Source organism: Lipotes vexillifer, unplaced genomic scaffold (genome assembly GCF_000442215.2).
Source record: "Lipotes vexillifer unplaced genomic scaffold, Lipotes_vexillifer_v1.1 scaffold371, whole genome shotgun sequence".
Classification (NCBI taxonomy): domain Eukaryota; kingdom Metazoa; phylum Chordata; class Mammalia; order Artiodactyla; family Lipotidae; genus Lipotes; species Lipotes vexillifer.
The window spans coordinates 3,991,695-4,011,867 of record NW_006786304.1 but is presented as its reverse complement, the minus strand read 5'-3'; the positions used below and the strand labels follow the sequence as shown (position 1 = coordinate 4,011,867).

Sequence of the window (20,173 nt, the reverse complement as noted above, 5' to 3'; positions counted from 1 at the left end):
CAGTCCAGCTGGATCATGGAGTCAGCATGTGACCCCAGATGTTGACCTGCTTTTACTTTGGACACAATGCTGCCTCTTGATTCCCAGAATTCTCATTGGGACCTCAAAGTGAGGTCAGGATAGGGGTCATAGAACTGACTATCTGTGGTTGGGCAAGAGGTAGAAAACCATAGCTGCACTTCCATGGAACTTGCCACAGAGCTGGAGAAGGGTAACTCACGGTCTCAGCTGGCAGAGGGACTGGCCAGGGCTTGGAAATAGTAATAAACACCAATATGATACTGAAAAGGATTAGAATTCACAGAGAGCCCCAATGGTTCCCTACCCAGATCCTTAGGGAAGCCCACTACATTGATTGTATCATTTCCATTATTATTATTATTATTAATAATTATTGATGTTTCCCATTTTACATGTGGGTATACTGAGGACAGAAAACAGAGAGTGGGCAAGGGGCACATGTGTGAACCCTTTCTCTCCTGCTCTGCACTCACTTCCCCTTCCTGCGTTTGGGTTTCCCCACCAGTGGAAAGGGAGTATTTGGGAAGAGAAGGTTGTATTTGAGGGTGTGTGAAGTCCCCGTTAGGCGTGATTCCTGGTGTGTCAGGGCTGTTATTAGCAGGCAGAGAGAACTATGTCAGGAGAGAGTTGGGTAAACTCCAGTGTCGGGAACAGAGAGGGGCCCTAGGATGCTGAAAGTGGGAGTAGAGAAAAGAGGAGTGGTCCTGCTGTTTCTCCCTCCCTGACATTTTTCCTTAATAATGTTGGTTACCCCTGGTAAACCCCAACTCTGAAGATTAGGCCCAGGTATGTGTGGCGTGATCCAAGAACAAAGAACAAGATAAACTCAAAGGGCCAATATTGCCGGAACAAAGAGTTACAGGACTCCTATCACTTATGCGTCTTTGTGCGGTGTGTGTTTGTGCATAAGTGAGTATCCATACCTCTTTATGGCTATATGTGCACATCTGTGTGAGTGCCTGACAGGATGTGAATGTGTCCGTTGCCAGTGTGCCTGAATGCATGCCAATCTCTGCATCTGCCTGTGGGTAACATGAGTACATGCTTTGGGATATATGTCTGTTGGGGGATATTTACATGTGTGTCTTTGGGTCCAACACGTAGACTGTGTCTTCACATCTATGTGTGTGCATGTACAACTTGTGACTATACATAAGTGTATGGGTGTTTTTGTGTGTGTATTCTGGTGTGGTATGTAGGCATGCAGGCCACGTTGTGAACCTGGGAATTTCTGAGATCTGCTCGTTCCTGTCTGTGTTTGGATTCCAAGAGACCCGGCCCACCTTCATTTCCCTAAGTCTTTATTGAATTTGTTATAATATTGCTTCTGTTTTACGTTTTGGCTTTTTAGCCGGTGAGGCGTGTGGAATCTTACTTCCCCCACCAGGGATCGAACCCGCACCCCTTGCATTGGAAGGTGAATACTTAACCACTGGACAGCCAGGGAAGTCCCTCCATTTCCCTTCTTAAAAAAAAAAAAAAAATAGTTCCCTTATTTTTCAGGATATTACCTCCTTCAGTCTTCAAGGGTCATACTAAGTAGAAAAACTTCCATAGGACAGATGTGTCCTGAGAACATTCTGAGGTAGGTCACTCCCATTGGATCAACTACTTAGAAAATTCTCTTTCCCACAGTATTATCCCCAGGCTCTTAAGCCTTTTAATAGAGGCATTCAACCAGTGTTTACTGAACCCATTACTTCATGCCAGCTTGTGCTGGGTGATGTTGAGGGCGCAGGGGTGACCAAGAGAGCCCAGGGACCTGCCCTCATGGAGCTCTCACTCCAGAGGGGGAGACAGATCAGTCACCAGGCAATGACAGCTCAGAATGGATAGTGCTGGGATGAGGAGGCACAGGCAGAGGGGTCAAGGTCAAGATGGGGGAGGGGCACAGACAGAAAGGTCAAGGTCAGGATGGCAGGGCTCAGGTCTGGGATACCTGATTCAACCTTGTAGCTTCTGGGTAAACCACTAGAGGGCTCAGTAGGAATTTTTCCATGGAAGGATAGGGAGAGTTGGGAGGGAGAGTTCCAGGCAGAGGAATCAGCTTGTATAAAGGCCAGAGGCCCGTGGAGCATTGTTGAGAGCTTGTTAGAGCACAGAGATCTGGGGCCATGTTCACTGTTGAGTCTGGAGCCATGAGCAGGTGTCCGATCTGCTGGACCATATGCAACTGGGTTGGGGGAGTTTGGACTCTGTCCTGAAGCTACGGGGAGTCACAGAAGGCTTTTAAGCAGGGGAACAAAATGGTCAGATTTGTGTTTCAGAAAGATTCTTCAGATTTTTGGAGATGAGACCATAAGCCGAGAGGTGAGGAAGTGACTTCTACAAGTGAGAGGGAACAGGACCATGGAGATGGGGAGAGAGGGTGGGTTGGAGAAAGATATGGAAGGAAGGACTAATTCTTACTTGGTTCTATGTTGACTTTGCTGTGGTGAGGGAGGAGGCTAGTGTTGGGGAGGGACGGTAGTGTTGTTTATTGGTTTGGGGACACAGGTCAAGAGCAGGTCTGAGGCAAGAGAAAACGAGCTCAACTTTGGACATGTTGAACCATGGCATAGTCCCTGCTCTTAGGGATTTCTTAGGCTAGTGGGAGAGCAGACCTGGATAAATTAAAGTCCTCAATGATGCCATTAGTTTTCATTAGTAATTATTAGTAATAAATTACTACTTAGGGTTGAGGATTGGGAACGCCTGGTAGGGGAGGTGTCATTTGAACTGGGTCTTGTGGGATGAGTTCACAGGTAAGGGAAGAGAGCAGGGCGGTCCAAGCCAGGTCTTGGATATGTGAGATGCATGGGACAGAACAGGTATATTTCACAGTAACACCTCCCTGTTCCCTGTCCCAACTTTATCAATTAACTCTCTATCCTCTACCCCCCTAGCCTGACCCAAAAGTCTTAGGAAAAACCTGGCTCATGCCCACAAGTGTGCCTGAAATGTATGATGCTGTCCAAATGAGAATCTTTTTTTAAAAATTGAAGTGAAATTTATACACCATAAAATGTTCAGCGGCATTTGGTACATTCACCGTGTTGGGAAACCACCACCTCTAACTAGTTCCAACAAATTTCCAAATGAGAATCTTTTTTTTTTTTTTTTTTTGGCCACACCGTGCGGCTTGTGGGATCTTAGTTCTCTGACCAGGGACTGAACCCGCACCCTTGGCAGTGAAAGCATGGAGTTCTAACCATTGGACTGCCAGGGAATTCCCCAAATGAGAATCTTAAGTTAGCCTTCTTGTTTTAAATTTAAATACTAGTACTGCAATAGTGATATCATTCATTGAACTTAGCATCTTACTGTGTGAAATTTTTAATGAGTGTGATCTTATTAAAGTCCTCATAGGAAGCCTATGGTGTTGGTTTTGTCATCCCCATTTTGCAAATGAGTTAAGTACGGTCCAAAGAGTTGGAAGTGAGTTGATTTGGGTTTCACAGGCAATAAAGGTAGAGGCTGAACATGGCCTCGTTTGGCTGACTTTAAATTTCATGCTCTTCACCACCACTCTAGACTGCCAAGCTCCACCTTTTCTTCTTTATGAACCATCAGAAAACTGTCCTTGATAGCCTGTGTTTTTTGTTTTTTGTTTTTTTTGCAGTACGCGGCCCTCTCACTGTTATGGCCTCTCCCGTTGCGGAGCACAGGCTCCGGACGCGCAGGCTCAGCGGCCATGGCTCACGGGCCCAGCTGCTCCGCGGCATGTGGGATCTTCCCGGACCGGGGCACGAACCCGTGTCCCCTGCATCGGCGGGCGGACTCCCAACCACTGCGCCACCAGGGAAGCCCAGCCTGTGGTTTTTGAAAAACTTGCTTGTAAGCCTGAAACAAAACATTCCAAAATGTTACAAATGTATATTCAAAAGGTCTCTTAATAGGGAGGAGACTTGACCTTTTATTGTTTTTGTATTCTTTGGAACATTAACCAAAGACCTGCTCAACCAGTGTTACCATCCAGGCTATTGGCGGCGAAATGGTGAGTGAGCCTGGAGAACAAGGGGTTCGGTCAGGGAGTGAGATTTCAGTGATGACAAGGATTAGGGTAGGGCTGGTGGGAGTGTTGGCTGGCATGCAGTGAGGTAGACGGCCAAAGAAGGGAACACAGTCAAGTTTCCTTTTGTCTGATTGTTTGGACAGCTGTGCTCTGAGGAGTTTCTGATTCCGGTTTCTATAGGGACAAGTATCCCGAAAATAACAACTATAAACTCAGAATAAAACATTAAAATAAACCCCAGTTCCCTGAAATTGCTGAAAAGTGAATAAAGCAGGCAGATACTGAAGGGAGCTAGAGGAAGAGAATTTCCTGTTTATTATACATTTTGGCCTGAAGGCAAGCCCTGGAAGGTGCCGTGGAGGTGGCTAAAACACAGATAGAAACATTGGAATTTTTCTGACTTGAAGAACCAGAGGACAGAGTTTAGGGTGATTATAACACCTGGTGGTAGTGGTGGTAGGATCTCAAAACAGGAGAGAGACAGAGAGGGGGAGCCCCAAATTCTATGTATAAACTCTGTCCAAATTTCTGACTGATTGTTGAACTATTTAAGTGCTGGAAAACTCCAAGCGGTGTCAGCCAAGGCTAAAAGAACTGAAATAAGATTTCAGAGCTGAGCCTTTGAGCTCAGTCAAATTAACTGCTCCCTGAAAACAAAACAAAATAAATCAATATTCTTCAGCAGAACATAACAGAATCCAGAGTCTCTACAATGTACCACTTGCAATATCCAGGATAAAATCCAAAATTACTAGACATATGAAGATACAGGAAAATATAACCATACTCGAGAAAAGGAAATTGATGGAGAACAACCCTAGCATGACCCTAATGTTGGAATTTAGCAGACAAAATTTTAAAAACACCTGTTATGTCTGTGCTCAAGGGTGTCAAAATGGTATTGAGACATAGAGGTATTGACCCTAATTCTGACCCTGAGACTCATTGGAGGTGGTTGAATGAGTAACTTTCATTGGAGAGAGTGTTAGAAAAGCTATGCTCTTAAGAGGAGAGACTATTCAGAGTAGGACCGGGAAATGGAAAAAAAATTTGGACACGTGGCTCATTTATTTAGCAACTATCAATAGAACACCTGTTAAAGTGGCCAAGATGGCAGAGCAGGAAGACCCTGAGTGCACCTCAGCCCACAGGTCCACCAAAATTACAACTATTTACAGAGCAACCGTTGATGAGAAAGACCTGAAAACTAGCAGAAAAGATCTTCCACAGCTAAAGGTAGAAAGAAGGAACCACAGTGACATGGGTAGGAAGGGCAGAGATGCAGCATAGTCAAGACCTATACCCCCAGGTGGGCAACCCACAAACAGGAGGACAATTACAATTGTAGAGATTCCTGCCAAGGACTGAGGCGTTCCAAACCCCACATTGGGCTCCCCAGCCAGGGAGTCCTGCAGCAGGAAGATGAGCCCCAAGAACACTTGACTTTGAAGGCCAGTGGGGGTTATTTTCAGGAGCCAAGTCTTGAGCCATGGCCAAAGTTTCTGTTTGTTTGGGGTTTTTTTGTGGTACGCGGGCCTCTCACTGTTGTGGCCTCACCCATCGCGGAGCATAGGCTCCGGATGCGCAGGCTCAGCGGCCATGGCTCACGGGTCCAGCTGCTCCACAGCATGTGGGATCCTCCTGGACCAGGGCACGACCCCGTGTCCCCTGCGTCGGCAGGCGGACTCTCAACCACTGTGCCACCAGGGAAGCCCGTCTGGTTTTGTTTTTTAAAGTCACTCAGTTTGTGATACTTTGATATGGTACCTAGGAAACTACCTGACTTAGCAAGCTAATATATCCATTAACAGAAAAATGGATAAGCAAAATATGGTATATCCATACAATTGAATTGTACTCAGCCATAAAAAGGAATAAAGTACTGATACATACTGTCACTAGCAGGAACCTTGAAAACATTATGCTAGGCAAAAGAAGCCAGTCACAAAAGACCACATATTGCATGATTCCATTTATATGAAAGTCAAGAACAGAGAAGCTATAGAGATAGAAAGTAGATTAGTTGTTGCTTAGGGTGGGGTGTGGGGTGACAGAGTAGGGGAGTGACACCTAGAAGGTATGAGGTTTATTTTTGAGGTGATGAGAATGTTCCAAAATCGACTGCAGTGATGACTGCACCTATCTATGAATGTATCAAAAAACATTTAATTATACACTTTAAGTGGGTGAATTTTATGACATGTGAATTATATCCCAATAAAACCTTTTTAAAAGCCCCCCAAAAATAAAGAAAATGTCCTCTCTGACTCATATATCCTGATGTGTTCTTCCTACCAGTGAAAGTATAAAGACAATTGATTCACCTAATTTCTGAGAAGAATTTACTCCAAGGAAATAAAAGGGATATCGACTCTCTCAAAACTTTCTCATACCATCTGGTGTCACCCCAAACCCTCGGGCTTCTCTTCTTGCATCATAGCCTTCGAAACTATCCTGTCCTTCCATCAGAGCCCTGGCTACTCTTGCTGTCACTTCTTCACGGTGAGCCCCATGTGGCCACTGAATGTATCTATCCTGGTCACCATTATGGCATCAGTTCCTTCCACAGGGCCCCATTTAGAATAGGGATGTTTGTTGAATGACTACAGTGCCGTATAGCTCTTGGAATTTCTAGGAAGTTTCTAATTGACTCGCCTCATCGATAAAAGTGAAGGTGGGTACAAGGCATGACCATTTCTTGTCCAACGTGAGACACCCCTAACAGCAATCTTCACTACAGAGGTACCCATTAGGTGACTCTCCATGGTGGTCCTAGTCTCTCACTGCCCAACCCTTCTCCCTCCCTTCTTTCCTTTCATGGCTGTCAGATCTGTATCCATGTCTGAAGACTTTTCCTGACCCACTCTGCGTTTGTCTTTCCCACACATTACCCCCCAATAAAATGATGCACTCCCAGCTCTGTCTAAACCCCTGTTTCCTAAAGGACTCAATTTACATACTGTCCATCATGGCATTTGTTCTTTATCACATACCCAGTCTCAAAACTCTTCCAATTTTAGAAAATCCCATATTGTGTGACTCTTCATCAGGGGAAAGTCTTTGTCTCCCACCACAGCAGCTGAAGGGGTACCATTAATTCTTCCTCACCACATTCTGACTGTGGCTTGGCTCAGTCAGAGCCAGGCTTGGATCATCCTGCTGGGAACTTTGACTCTTGCTGGAGGAAGTGACACAAAAACACAGACACAATTAGGAAGTTGTCCACAGTGGTTTCAGTGGGTCAAGAGTCCCAAAGCAGTAGCGTTCAGTGCCTGGGGACTGGGTGGGGTGGCAGTGGCAGCAGCAGCCCCTAGCTGGATGGTTCTGGTCATTACCTTGCCTGATGTTTTCCTGGCACAACTCTTTTTTTTCCTACTCATATTCTTAGCCTAGCTTTCCAGAATTCCTATTGATTTTGTGAGCTAACCAATCACCTTCCAGTAGCTAGCAGACTTTTCTACTTGTAGCCAAAGACATTTTATGTTGATTAAAAATAGGAACCTTGACTGTTAGGGGACTTGGGAGTCTCTGGGAGGTATCCTGTTGAGAAAGAAGTTATAAAGGATGAGCTGTTATCCCTAGAGTGATACCTGAAACCCCTCTTTCGCTCACGCCCTGTGTTCAATACATTAGCAAACCCTGCAATCTCATGCATCATAATAAATCCCAAATCCATCATCTTCTCCCCACCTCCACTGGTTCTGCTGTGTCTGAGCCAACATCACTGCTTGTAGTAGCTTCCTAATCGGTCCCTGATTTTGTCCCCCCTCCCTCCCTCAGTTTATTCATTGTATAATAGCTAGAGCGAGCCATTCGGAACATGTCGATACATGTCACCCTATGTTCACCAACCTTCCCAAAGACCTCCATCTCGCTCAGGTCCTCACCAAAGGCCACGAGGCCCCACACAATCCAGCCCTTTAACCCTTTGCCTCATCTCATTCACTCCTACTCTCTCATTTCCTCCTCTGCTCCAGCCACGTGTCTCCTTGTGGATTCATGCACAAACACAGTCTTCTGCCTTATGACTCTGCTCTTCTTAATTGTTCTGCCAGGAACGTTCCCCTCCCAGATACCTGCACAGCTGGCTCCTCACTGCCTTGTGAAACCGCCCATGGCACCAACTGAAAATTCCAATTCTGGAATTCTCTAGCCCATTTCCCTACTTTGCTTTTCTAATGCACTATACCATTTAAAAATTTTATTATGCTTATTTTTCATTGGCCGCCTTTGGTCTTTATCAGGGAAAAGTCAAAGGAACAACATAAAAGTATGGAGTCTACAACAAGAATTTGGTACAGTCAGAAACCTGGCTGGAGGTGAACAAATGAACTTAAAATCTGCAAGCCGTTGCCAAAGTCTTGGACAGAGCATTGCTTTTCTGCTGGATGTAGAAAATACACAGCTCCCTATTTCTGGATGAACCTCGCTGACCTGTGTCCCTTGACAGTGTAATAGTGCCTAATCTTAGGACTGTTGTGAGAATTTAGGAAGATGAAGAGGTTGGGTGCGCGGAGACACGTGGGCAGGGCTCTGTTCTCGGACGGTTCCTGCCACATCCAACAGGGGGCGCTCAGCGGGCCGTGAGGCAGAGCTCATAGGTCGGAGGGATGTTGCCAAAGCCCGAGACCTTGGGCGTGACATCGATGTCAGCGGGTGGCACCAGCGAGCGTAGGGAGAAGTTCTGAAGGATGGAGGTGAAATAGAGAAAGATTTCCATGCGGGCCATGGCCTCGCCCAGGCAGACGCGCTTTCCTGTGGGCATAGAGGAGGGCGGGAGGGGGGGTCAGAGCTGCATGGGATAATGGGAGCAGGGAGGGTGTTCCGGTCCCACCACCCCTCCGCCTCAGCTGCCTCCTCAGCATCTCTGGGGTCATGATAACACCCACTTTTTAGGGTCATTATAAAGATGCGGTGGGTTTCTATAGTTAGTACTCTGCTAGGATCTTCCACTTATAGGGGTTCAGACGTGGAAGCTACTCCTGTGATGGCTCAAATTCCAATAGATTCTAGCATGGACTGAATGGTTCTAAAGGATCCACGAATTTGAAGATTCTTTTCACTTCCAGTTCTTAAAGGTTTATGAAGTGCCTACTAGGTGCCAGACACTGGTGAGGGAAGATAAAACGTCACACTTAAACAGTGCTTGCTCTAAAAAACAGGGTTGATATACGTATACATGTAACTGATTCACTTTGCTGTACAGCAGAAACTAACACAACATTGCAAATCAACTATACTCCAATAAAAAATGGGGGAAAAAATAGTGCTTGCTGTTTGTCAATCACCCTTCCAATGGTTTGGAGAGATTACTCTCCATTTTACAGACAGAGAGCTGAAGTAACTCATTCATGGCCCCACTGATGGTGTTTGTAAGTGGTGAAGTGGGGTCCTGTTTCCTAACACTGCACTGATACCAGGTTCAACGTGGCTTACACTTAAAATACAGTTGTTCTAAGATATTATGAGTTACCAAGGTACTGTTCATTGGGCAGATGTTCCTTGCTGCCTGTTTTGTACTGTCTGCAAACTAAGAATCTTTTAACATTTTTAAGTGGTTAAAAAAATCAGAGAAAAATAATATTTTGTGATGTGAAAATTAAAATTCAAATTTTATTGTCTATGTGTCTATAGTTTTCTTTGGCATCCATCACAGACATGTTTTTTTTTTTTTTTTTTTTGGCAGTGCTGTGTGGCTTGTGGGATCTTAGTTCCCCGAGAAGGGATCGAACCCGGGCCCCATGCAGTGGAAGCTCGGAGTCCTAACCACTGGACCACCAGGGAATCCCCCAGACATGCTCATTATTTATGAATGTCTATGGTTGCTTTCGTAGTACAATGGTGGAGCTGAGTAGTGCAGATTGCACAGTTCACACAGAGACCATATGGCCAGCAAAACCTAAAATATTTTCTATTTGGTCCTTCGAAAAAATATTCTGACCCCTGTTTAGTGCTATTACTTTTCTAATTATCAGAGTCAATGGTTCTAATAGTCCATCATTCTGGAATTCTGGGATTCTAGGATTGTATGATTCTATGAAATAGCATTCAACTTCCCATTCAAACCTGAATGTCAAATACAGACCAATGGTTGCGGGATATATCTAGCATGTTTCTGCAGGGGTGGTGGTGGCAGGGACTCAGACCATAGACACCTACCAGAAGAAAAAGGCACAAAGGCTTCATTCTTCTTGAAGCGGCCCTGCTCATCCAGGAAGTGTTGGGGATAGGAGGCATCTGGGTAGCGGAAGTAATTGGGGTCTTTGAGGACTGAGCCAAGCAGAGGAAACACGTCGGTGCCCTGGGATGAATATGGGGGCAGTTAGGAGAAATCAGTGTTGGAGTATGAAGTATGGAGTATGGTAGGGAATGCAGAGGAGAGAGGGGCACAGTGGAGGGAGGAGTGACAGCGAAGGTACAACTCCACCTTGGGCAAAAGGTAGCCTCGGAAATAAGTGCCCCGGGTGACATTATGGGGGACACCCATGGGCACGATATCTGTCAGTCTCTGTATCTCATGGATCACGGCATCTGTGTAGTGCATCTTGGCCCGGTCATCGACACTTGGGATCCGGTGTGGTCCAATCACCTGGTCAATCTCTTCGTGGATCTTGGCTGGAAGAGACCAGAAAACATAACAGACAATGAGGCAGGAGGTGTTTCTAGAGACCAGGGTTAGGTTGTGGGTTTGTATCTTCAGCACCTGTGGACCCTGAGGGAGCAGGCCATGTGCATTTGGACTGTCTCTTTATTCTTAACACCCGACAAGAATAAGAATTGGTGGGGCTGATAAACACTCATCAGACCAGGAGGCAGGAGTGGAGCCTTGCATGTCAGCTGGGACATTTGATCTTTATCTTGAAAACACTGAGGAACCATGGAAGGCTGATGCTCAGGGCAGTGTCCTGCTCCCAGCTGAGCTGCCATGCACAGATTTTTGACAGGATGGGAAATAGGTAACGAGGACAGGATTGAAGCAAATGACAACAATGATATGACAGTGGTCAAAAACACTATTGGTGCAGTTACTCCTCTCTGCACTTCCTGGATGAGTGACCTTGGCGCGAATGACTTTACCTTCTGAGCCTCTGTTTCTTCATCTTCAAAATGGACGTGACTGTCTAACAAGCTCATAGAGTTGTAAATTTTACATAAAATCCAGTATGCAAGTAATTAGGATACTGCCTAGCACATAGACGATGTCCATTAAATATTTGATGATTTAGATTGTAAAAGACAACTTGGACAATGAAGGAGGGACTAGATGAGTTTGAGTGGAAACAAGTTAGTCTCTCCCATTATCTGTAACAAGAGAAATTTGTTTGTTTGTTTTGAACTGCATTAGAAGGGAGAGGGGGAACTTCCCTGGTGGCGCAGTGGTTAAGAATCCGTCTGCCAATGCAGGGGACACGGGTTCGAGCCCTGGTCCGGGAAGATCCCACATGCCGTGGAGCAACTAAGCCCGTGCGCCACGACTAGTGAGCCTGCACTCTAGAGTCTGCAAGCCACAACTACTGAGCCCACGTGCCACAACTACTGAAGCTCAGGTGCCTAGAGCCTGTGCTCCGCAACAAGAGAAGCCACCACAGTGAGAGCCCCGCGCACCACAACGAAGGGAAACCCCTGTTTGCCACAGCTAGAGCAAGCCCATGTGCAGCACCGAAGACCCAACACAACCAAAAATAAATAAATAAACTAATTAAAAAAACAAAAAAATGAAGGGAAAGGGACAAAAACTGGGGATTTTCCTTGGGTGAGTAATGAGTTTCTCATTACTGGAGTTACCCAACCAGACCAGATTGCAATTTACTGGTGATGGATTCTATTTGATTCTGGCACTATAGTTGGCTAAATAATGGCCATCAAAGTATTACCTCCAGGACTTCCCTGGTGGTCCAGTGGGTAAGACTCCGCGTTCCCAATGCAGGGGGCACGGGTTCGATTCCTGGTTGGGGAAGATCCTGCATACTGCGTGGTGTGGCCAAAAATAAAGATATTACCTCCTAACCTATGAATGTTACCTTACATGACCAAGGGCACTTTGCAGATATAATTAAGGATTTTGAGATGGGGAGATTATCCTGAGTAATCCAGTTTGGCCCTACATGTAATCACAAATGTCTATATAAGAAGGAGGCAGGGCTTCCCTGGTGGTGCAGTGGTTGAGAGTCCGCCTGCCGATGCAGGGGACACGGGTTCGTGCCCCGGTCCGGGAGGATCCCACATGCCGCGGAGCGGCTGGGCCCGTGAGCCATGGCCGCTGAGCCTGCGCGTCCGGAGCCTGTGCTCCGCAACGGGAGAGGCCACAACAGTGAGAGGCCCGCGTACCGCAAAAAAAAAAAAAAAGAAAAAGAAAAAAAGGAGGCAGAAGGATCAGAGTCAGAGAAGATGTGACAACGGAAGCAAAGAGAGACTTGAGGGCACTATGCTGCTGGCTTTGGAGCCGAAGGAAAAATCGTGAGCCCAGGAACGAAAGGAATACAGCTTTAGAAATTGGAAAAAGCAAGGAATCAGATCTACCTTGGTTCGATCCAGTGAAAGCCTATTTAAACTTCTGAACTCCAGAACTGTAAGATAATAGATTTTTGTTGTTTTAAGCTACTAATTTTCTCATAACTTACTGCATAAACTATTACAGGCACCAAGCACAAGATTAAATTAAATGGCCTTCCAAGCCAGAGATTCTGAGATTACACATCCTAAATTTCTAAAGTGTGAAGAGTCTAAAGCTGTGGGGTTCTAAGGTTTCAAGATGATGTCTTCTTTCTTGTTGGAAATGAGAGTTACCAGGTAAGCAGCTCAGGTGGATGCTCACCTTCTACCTCAGGATGCCTCATCATTAGCAGCAACCCATAGCGTAGCGTAGAGCTCACAGTCTCAGTGCCAGCAAAAAAGAGGTTGAGAGTGGTGAGGACCAAATTCCTGAGGTTGAGTTCCGTGTGGGGATGGTTTTTATCCTGAAAATGACAGGGATAATAAATAGAATCACCCTTCTCTGCCTCTATCTTATTTTCTCCCTGTGTATAAGGTAGGGCTTTGTGAAAACACAAAAGATGGGTGAACCAGGTGAGTATCTGGGAGAAGAAACAGCCAGAGCAAAGGTCCTGAGGCAGAAGTGTGCCTGGCATGGAACCACAAAGTGTGCCGGGTGAGAAAAAACAAAGAGAGGGCCAGCATAGTTGCCGGTATAGTTGAAGTGTAGTGAACAGTGGGGAGAATGAAGGAGAAAAAAGTAGAGATTGCTTTGTCAGAAAGTTGACAGGACATTGCCTTTGAAAGTTCTAGGACATTCGGGTAACATAATTTAAAACTGCCTAGTACAGAGGTTCTACAATAAAAAAATACAAATTTCTAAAATTCTAAGTATCCATGATATAGAAATGTTAAGCTTCTAAATTGCTACGTATTCAAGACTTTAAACTTTAAACTCAAAAGTTTAGACTTTAAATGTTTAAGCTCCGCCAATTCTAAGACTCTAAAGACTCATTCTAGTTTTCTATATTTGTAAGTCTCTGGCATATAGGATTAGAAAGGTGTAAGACTTTAAGTTTCCACGTTCTTAGAATTTTTAGATTCAAAGTTTAAGAGTTTATGCCTTTACAGTTTCTATATCTCATCTATAAATAAAAGTAAACCATGTGAAACAATACTTGCTCTTTTGTCGTCAATATGTTTACCGATGAAAGTTGTAGGCGGTAGGGATTGGGGATATGAGAGGGAAGGATTGGGGGAGGAGGAAGAGGTACCTGGTGCATCTTGATGAAAAAGCAGTCAATGAAGTCTCGAGGGTTTTGGGGGTCAAGGGATGCTTCATTGATCTTGACCCTGGAGGCAATGAAGTCCTTGAGCTCCTCTACCAAGTAGTAGATGCAATTGTGTCTTCCTGGCAAATATTGCATGATTCCAGAATACATGTCATATAACTGTGGGGAATAAGCAAAGGGGATGCGTCAACAATGGGCACCAGAGGCCAGCATGGGCTGAGTCTGGAGTCAAATAGTTGGGCTCAACAACCAGCACTGGGTCTGAGAATTGCTTGCATGAGGCTCTTTGCTTCTTGGAGACCCAGGACATTTTGATATTTGCCTCCCGGGATTGTGGGGAGGATTAAGTGAGGTAGAGGCAGGGGCTTAGTTAACTGAGGTCGGGGGTGGACAGAGTGGTGGTTGATGGGCACCTGGGCCCAGGATGTGCTCATCTCGATGAAACTCTCGTTGATCAGCTTCAGGAACTGCTTGTCCTCATATTCAAAGCAGTTTCCAAAGACGACAGAACTGATGACATTGGAGACAGTGTGGCTCAGGAAGAAAGTAGGTTCGATGGGGGCCCCTGGGTGATGGAAGTTGGAGGTCATGAGTAGGAACATGGGATGTGAAATCATTCAGTTGCAGATATGAGTCCTGACTCAACTGCTTAACAGCATTTGTTAGTTGCTTCATTTTTGTGCTTTGAGTCTAGATTTCCCAATCTGCAAGTTTGTTTAGTAGCCACTTCATGGATTCATGAGAATTCAATATAATTATTCATGTGAAATACTTAGCACAGTGCCTGACATGTAGTAAACACAAGAAATGCTGGTGGAGGGACTTCCCTGGTGGCACAGTGGTTAAGAATCCACTTAGATAGATAGATAGGTAGATAGATAGATAGATAGATAGACAGATAGATGTAATAAAATTTAATCCTGTCACCAGGAGAAGGCACAAACTCACATATCGCCAAAATCTGCATGTGATATCAGGAGCTCAAAAACTCCTGGAGATCCACTGATTCAAGTCTCTGGACAAGTGATCCCTAAGGGTCTTTCATGTGAACTTTTAACATGGACTCTGGCTGGAAATCTCAGTAAATCCTCCATCTTTTTCATCCTCTCTCATTCCAAAGCTTTCTCCCACCAAGGCCCACCTTGTCATGACTGAGCTCTCTACAACCACCCAGTCCCCTTGTAGCCCTCCCCCTTGTGGCCCCCATACCCTTGGTCTTGCGTAATTCCTCTAGTAGGAAGCCAGCCTCCTCCTGGATCCGCTCCTCAATGCTCCTCTTCCCCATCCCGAAGTCCCGAAGAATGGTCAGGGAGCAGCGCCGGAGAATCCTCCATCGTTCTCCATTAGCTAGAGCTACACTTGCCAGAATCTAAGTGTCAGGCTCCTGCTTCCACTCCTTTTTGTGCCCAACTCTGTGCTGGACCGGGAGGGTACCAGAATATGACAGCTGTAAACTCTGCTCTCGGGGATGCCTCTTCCAACCTCCCAGGCTTAATGGGGAGACTAAAGTTCCCTCCCTACTGGACCTCAAAAACAGTCCAGGACTGAGGTGAAGGAAATCAGGCTAGTAGTGATTGGAGGAGATCAAGGAGAGTTTCTTACAAGATAGAGACCTGGAACTGGATGGATGCATAGGATGCATGGATGCATAGGATGGATGGATGCATAGGATGCATGGATGCATAGGATGGATGGATGCATAGGATGCATGGATGCATAGGATGGATGGATGCATAGGATGGATGGATGCATAGGATGGATGGATGCATAGGAATATGGAGGGAGATATAGATAGAATGCCATATAGAGTACACCAGGATGGGGAGACTACTTTTATTTTCTATGTTCTACTTGGATTCTCTAGACATAAACACATAAGTGTACACAGAAGATCACACCTGTACATCAATATACCTACACGAAAGGAGTTACCATGCAGTAAGCAGTATTTAGAAGTTTCCAGACGTGCATGGATTGGTGAATTAGTATTTGGAAATTTAATGAACTGATTTTGATAGATTAATGAATGGGAGGAAGAGTTTATGAGTGCAATGACTGATGAATGGATGGATGAACGACTTAGTGGATGGGTGAAGGGTTAATGGATGGGTGGTTTCAGATGTATGGATAAATGGCTGGAAGGATGTATGGGTGATTGAAAGATTAATAGGTGGATGAATGATGGAAGGATAAATGAGTGGATAGATGGAATGATGGATAGATGGGTAAATGGAAAGTTAATTGATAAATGTATAGATCAATTGGATGGAAAGATATTTATATAGAAAGTCTAATGAATGGATGGATTGCTTTGGTGGATGTATGGATCAATGGAAAAATGGATGGGTGGAAGGAAAAGTATAGTGATAGATGGTTGGATGGAAGTTATCAAAAGAATGTTGTGAGGCTGCTTGGAATTGAAGGATGTGGGCAATTAGAGATGGATGTATAGGTAACATTAGAAAGGTATCTATCTAAAGGGAGGATGCACAGACTTATGAGTTGGGTGTGTATGTATGTATAGGAAAATAAGAAGTAAGGTTGGCTATGAGGGCTTGAGTGAGTACACAAAGAGTGTCACTAATCCATTAAAAATAAGAACACAAGTAACACAGAAGATATTCTAGAGTCAGACGGTTTGGGTTCAAAATAAAATGGTTCTACCACTTACTGTTATTATCTAACCTCTCTCACCCTCGACTTCCTCATTTGCAAAATTAGTAAGACATTAATAGCTCCCTCAGAGGAGTCACTGCAATAATTCATTTAGAGTACTTATCAAAGAACCTGGGACATAGAAGTACATTACACTTTGTGATTACATTTTGTTTTTATTTTTGTTGTTGTTGTTGTTACCTACCATGACCTTGGAAGTTTCGCTCTATTGAAGCCAATTCTCCATGGCCGCTGAACTCATCTGCTCGGTCTACCAGGGCTTCCTTCACTGCTTCATGTCCACATAAAACAACTACCGGCTGGGGACCCAGGTACACAGTGAAGACTGGGCCATATTTCTCCCTGAGCTGAGAGTGAAAGAAGACATAAGAGGAGGGGGCTGATTGGAGTACCAAGTAACAACCAACAAGAATTTTAGGAGATGGAGATTTCAAGGAGATAGAAATGTGGGACTAACAGATAAAGGTGAGCTCTGGGCTTGGAAAGACTCCTGAGGAAAAGGCTCAGAAGCCTTGGCTCCTATCATCCTGGGAAAGACCCTCCAACCCTGCCACAAGGCTTGGTTTCTGCATCTATAAAATGATGGACCTGGATGAGATGGAACTCCAAGATCCATGCTTCTGCCTCTGAAGTGCTAAATTTCTAGAACCCTAAGATTTCGTGGCACTGAGTCTCAAAGTTCAAAGACCAACAGAGTGCAAGGGTTCTGTGTTTAAGGATAGAAGGTAAGGTTATTCCAAAGTCCTGAGGTTGTGAGAGTCTTAAGGTTTAACATGCTAGGAGTCTGTGTTTCCAAGACTTTCAGATTCTGGAATTCCAAACATTTAAGGTTGTGTTTCCAAGAGCCTGTGTTTTAGAAGTCAGAAATTTCTACATTACCTGTCTATAGGATTAATTGCTTCCAGCTCTAGGAGAGGAGTAGACAGACTCACCTTCATGAAAGATTGAAAAGTGGCATCAGTACGGACTTGCAACAGGTTCCCCAGGAAAGGTATCGGTGTGGGACCAGGGGGCAGCTTTCCCCCTTTGCTGGTCCATTTCCAGGCGATGAGCATGAGCAGACAAAACAAGCAGAATGCCAGAAAGATGGTGAAGGCCCCTCTCAGCTCCATGGTGCCAGGTCGAGGGGTTGTGTCCAGGGTACCAGATCCTGCCTAAATACATTCTGGGAAATCAGCTGTGCAGAAATCTGAACACCCTGGGATTCAAGTTTTCCGGGTATGGATGCCATCAAGGAAGAGATTGCTTTATCTGGGGTGGGGGTGGGGGGCGGGCGGCGGCGGAGATTATATAACCTATAATCTCCCGACTGAATAAAGGTAGATTGAATTCATCTGGGAAAATCCACGGGGGCCATTCCCCTTTCTTCATATTTCCAGTTCCTCAGTTCTCCCTCGGCTCAGTTTCCAGTTCAACTTGTCTTGGTAGGACGTGGGAAACAGCTGAACATCATTTTTAGCCTATTTCATTAAGGGTTGTATAATCTGAGTTCCAATTTAAGTTCCATCTTTCCTTCATTGGGTGAGTCACCTAGCCCTCTTGGACTCAGTTTCCCTGTCTGTCAAACAGGGTAACCATACTGTTTTAGAAAGTCTTGATAGAGAACAGAGATGGCTCCTCTCTCTTTGCTAGACCCTAGTTAACTGGTTAAAAAAAGAGAGAGAGAGATTAAGATGAAGATTTAGATTAGCAAAAGGAATAACTTTATTGAAAGGGTTTAATTCAACAAGTCCTACTGTTTTTACTAAAGATATATTAAATAGTAACAATCAAAGCTTACCTGTGTTGGTTTATCAGAACTTTGCTGGTGTGTGTGTGCGCATGTTCATTTTCAAAGTCCAAGATGTAGGGACCACTTCTGAGTCCCAGTCTCTAGAGGGGAAGATCACCTCTAGAGACATGACCTAGTGATTGCTCTCTGTAATCATCTAAATAATGGTTTTCAATTCTTTTTGTACCAAATATTTGTAAATCTTCATTACTGACCTGAAACAAAATTCCTGGTTATTATATTCTACATATACATATTATTAAACACAATCCAAAAGTCCTTCTCATGTGTCTTAATTCTCTGGTGTGAAAATTGAATCCGTTAGGAAGCCTGCAGGTTTGGAATAAGGCTTGGCTGTTTATGCTGAGGTGTCTTGTGTCCAGAAGTGGTAGGAATTCTGGGAAAACTGAGCGACTCACAAAGCACCACCTTCTCGATATTGGATATGCTGCTAGAATATCTTTCGTGGGGTAATAGTCAGCTCTAGCCTGCCTCCTTGGACTCTCCCATCTTCTGCCTCTCCCTTCCATTCTGACCCCCTCCCAACACACACACTTACACTCCTTCAGGATTAGACTCTTAATTATCTGTGATGGTGGTGGTTGTGACTCTTGTCCTCCAATTCAGACAGGCTGGAGAAAGAAAGTATTCTCAGAACAGCCCCTCTCACCATCCCACTCTGTTGTCTTCTTTTCTGGCTTCAGTAGAAGGGAGGATAGCTAGAACTGGAATTTTTTCCAGGGAGGTAAGATAAGTGGGTCTGGGAGATCTTTGTGCATAGTCTAAGAAGACTCATTTAGACTTTGTGCAAAGTCTAAGAAGAGGTGTTTTGTGGGATGGTTCCAAGACCAAACTAAACAGCTTCCCCAAGCTGGCATTTTTCTAAGTTTCTGTTGTTCTCCAAATCTGTTGTTCTAATGTTTGAGGATTCCAGAATTCTATAATTTTAAGTTTTCAGTGCTCTATGGGTTCTTCCAGTTGGCAGCGGGGGATCAGCTTTAGGAAAGTGAGGAGCTGTGGGGAGAGGGGCAGGATGACCTTTCACCTCCACCTAGATGTTTTCAGTAGGTGCAGGAAGGTACAGCCAGTGCATAACTGTTGTTCTCAGTTCCAAAAAACAAAACAAAAAACTCCCACAACTTGAAGAATCTTAGGAACCAAATTTTAGAAGCTGAGTTTGGCATAGGGGTCATTCTTCTGTCGGAAAGTGAAAAGGATAATGAATGGGGCTTCTGAATTTCTTCCTTTCTGCTATGAAAAATTATCCAAAACATAGAAATTTTTAAAAAGTAATTATGGGACTTTTTCATGTCAAGCTAAGCATATTTTCTAACAGGTCCATTTAAAGATAATCTCACTTCAAAATAGGATATCACTTCTTTTGCACAACTGATCAACGTCTAAGCATTTTACAATTCTATAAAACTGTTAACTCATGATGACTATATTTTTCTATTTGTTAGAGAAGGTGACCTTCCCCCAAATTTAAAAAAAAAATGCAATAAAATTGGACATTAGCCAGTTTTGTAGTTAACTCAGCATTTCTTTTCCCTTTATTGGCTATAAAAATCCTAGTGTTTCATTAGTCTTTTGGACTAGTTGCCTTTACACCTAGTTTCTTCATTAATGAATTAAAGAATCTTGACATATGTACAGCATCTTTTTTGAGAATTACCCTTTTTTATTTTCTTCCTCTTCTTTCTTTCTTCTTTCCTAACTCTCTCCCCTCAACTTTCCCTCTTCCCTCCATCCTCCCTCTCTTTTCTCCTCATCTCTTTCTCTCTATATTCCCTCTCTCTCTCTCCCTCACTTCTCTCTTTCAAAGACTCTCCCTTTCATATTGCCCTTCTTTCTTCCCTCATTCTCTCTCTCATCTCCCACCACCACTACTTTTCTTTTTACTCTCTCCTCCTTCCTTCTTTATCCTCTCCCTTCTTCCATAGGGAT

At 44.5% G+C, this 20,173-nt stretch overlaps 1 protein-coding gene across 1 annotated transcript; it reads right to left on the bottom strand.

Annotated features, from left to right (window-relative positions):
* Nucleotides 1-8,588: 8,588 nt before the first annotated feature.
* Nucleotides 8,589-17,567, bottom strand: LOC103078673 (cytochrome P450 2G1). Its single transcript, XM_007458629.1, has 9 exons — nucleotides 17,388-17,567; nucleotides 16,636-16,802; nucleotides 14,989-15,137; nucleotides 14,193-14,344; nucleotides 13,762-13,938; nucleotides 12,831-12,972; nucleotides 10,443-10,630; nucleotides 10,175-10,316; nucleotides 8,589-8,770 (listed from the first exon to the last, which is right to left on the bottom strand). The coding sequence occupies exons 1-9, from the start codon at nucleotides 17,565-17,567 to the stop codon at nucleotides 8,589-8,591; spliced, it is 1,479 nt and encodes a 492-aa protein (XP_007458691.1).
* Between the last annotated feature and the right edge of the window lie 2,606 nt (nucleotides 17,568-20,173).

What these genes read in the sequence shown, in the direction of transcription:
- LOC103078673 (XM_007458629.1), bottom strand. Translation starts at nt 17,567, where the DNA reads ATGGAGCTGAGAGGGGCCTTCACCATCTTTCTGGCATTCTGCTTGTTT. An exon ending in AACTTCCAAGGTCATGGTAG is followed by an intron (nt 15,138 to 16,635) that starts GTAACAACAACA and finishes GATTCTGGCAAG; the next exon opens with TGTAGCTCTAGCTAATGGAG. An exon ending in CTTTGTGCCTTTTTCTTCTG is followed by an intron (nt 8,771 to 10,174) that starts GTAGGTGTCTAT and finishes CTATGCCCACAG; the next exon opens with GAAAGCGCGTCTGCCTGGGC.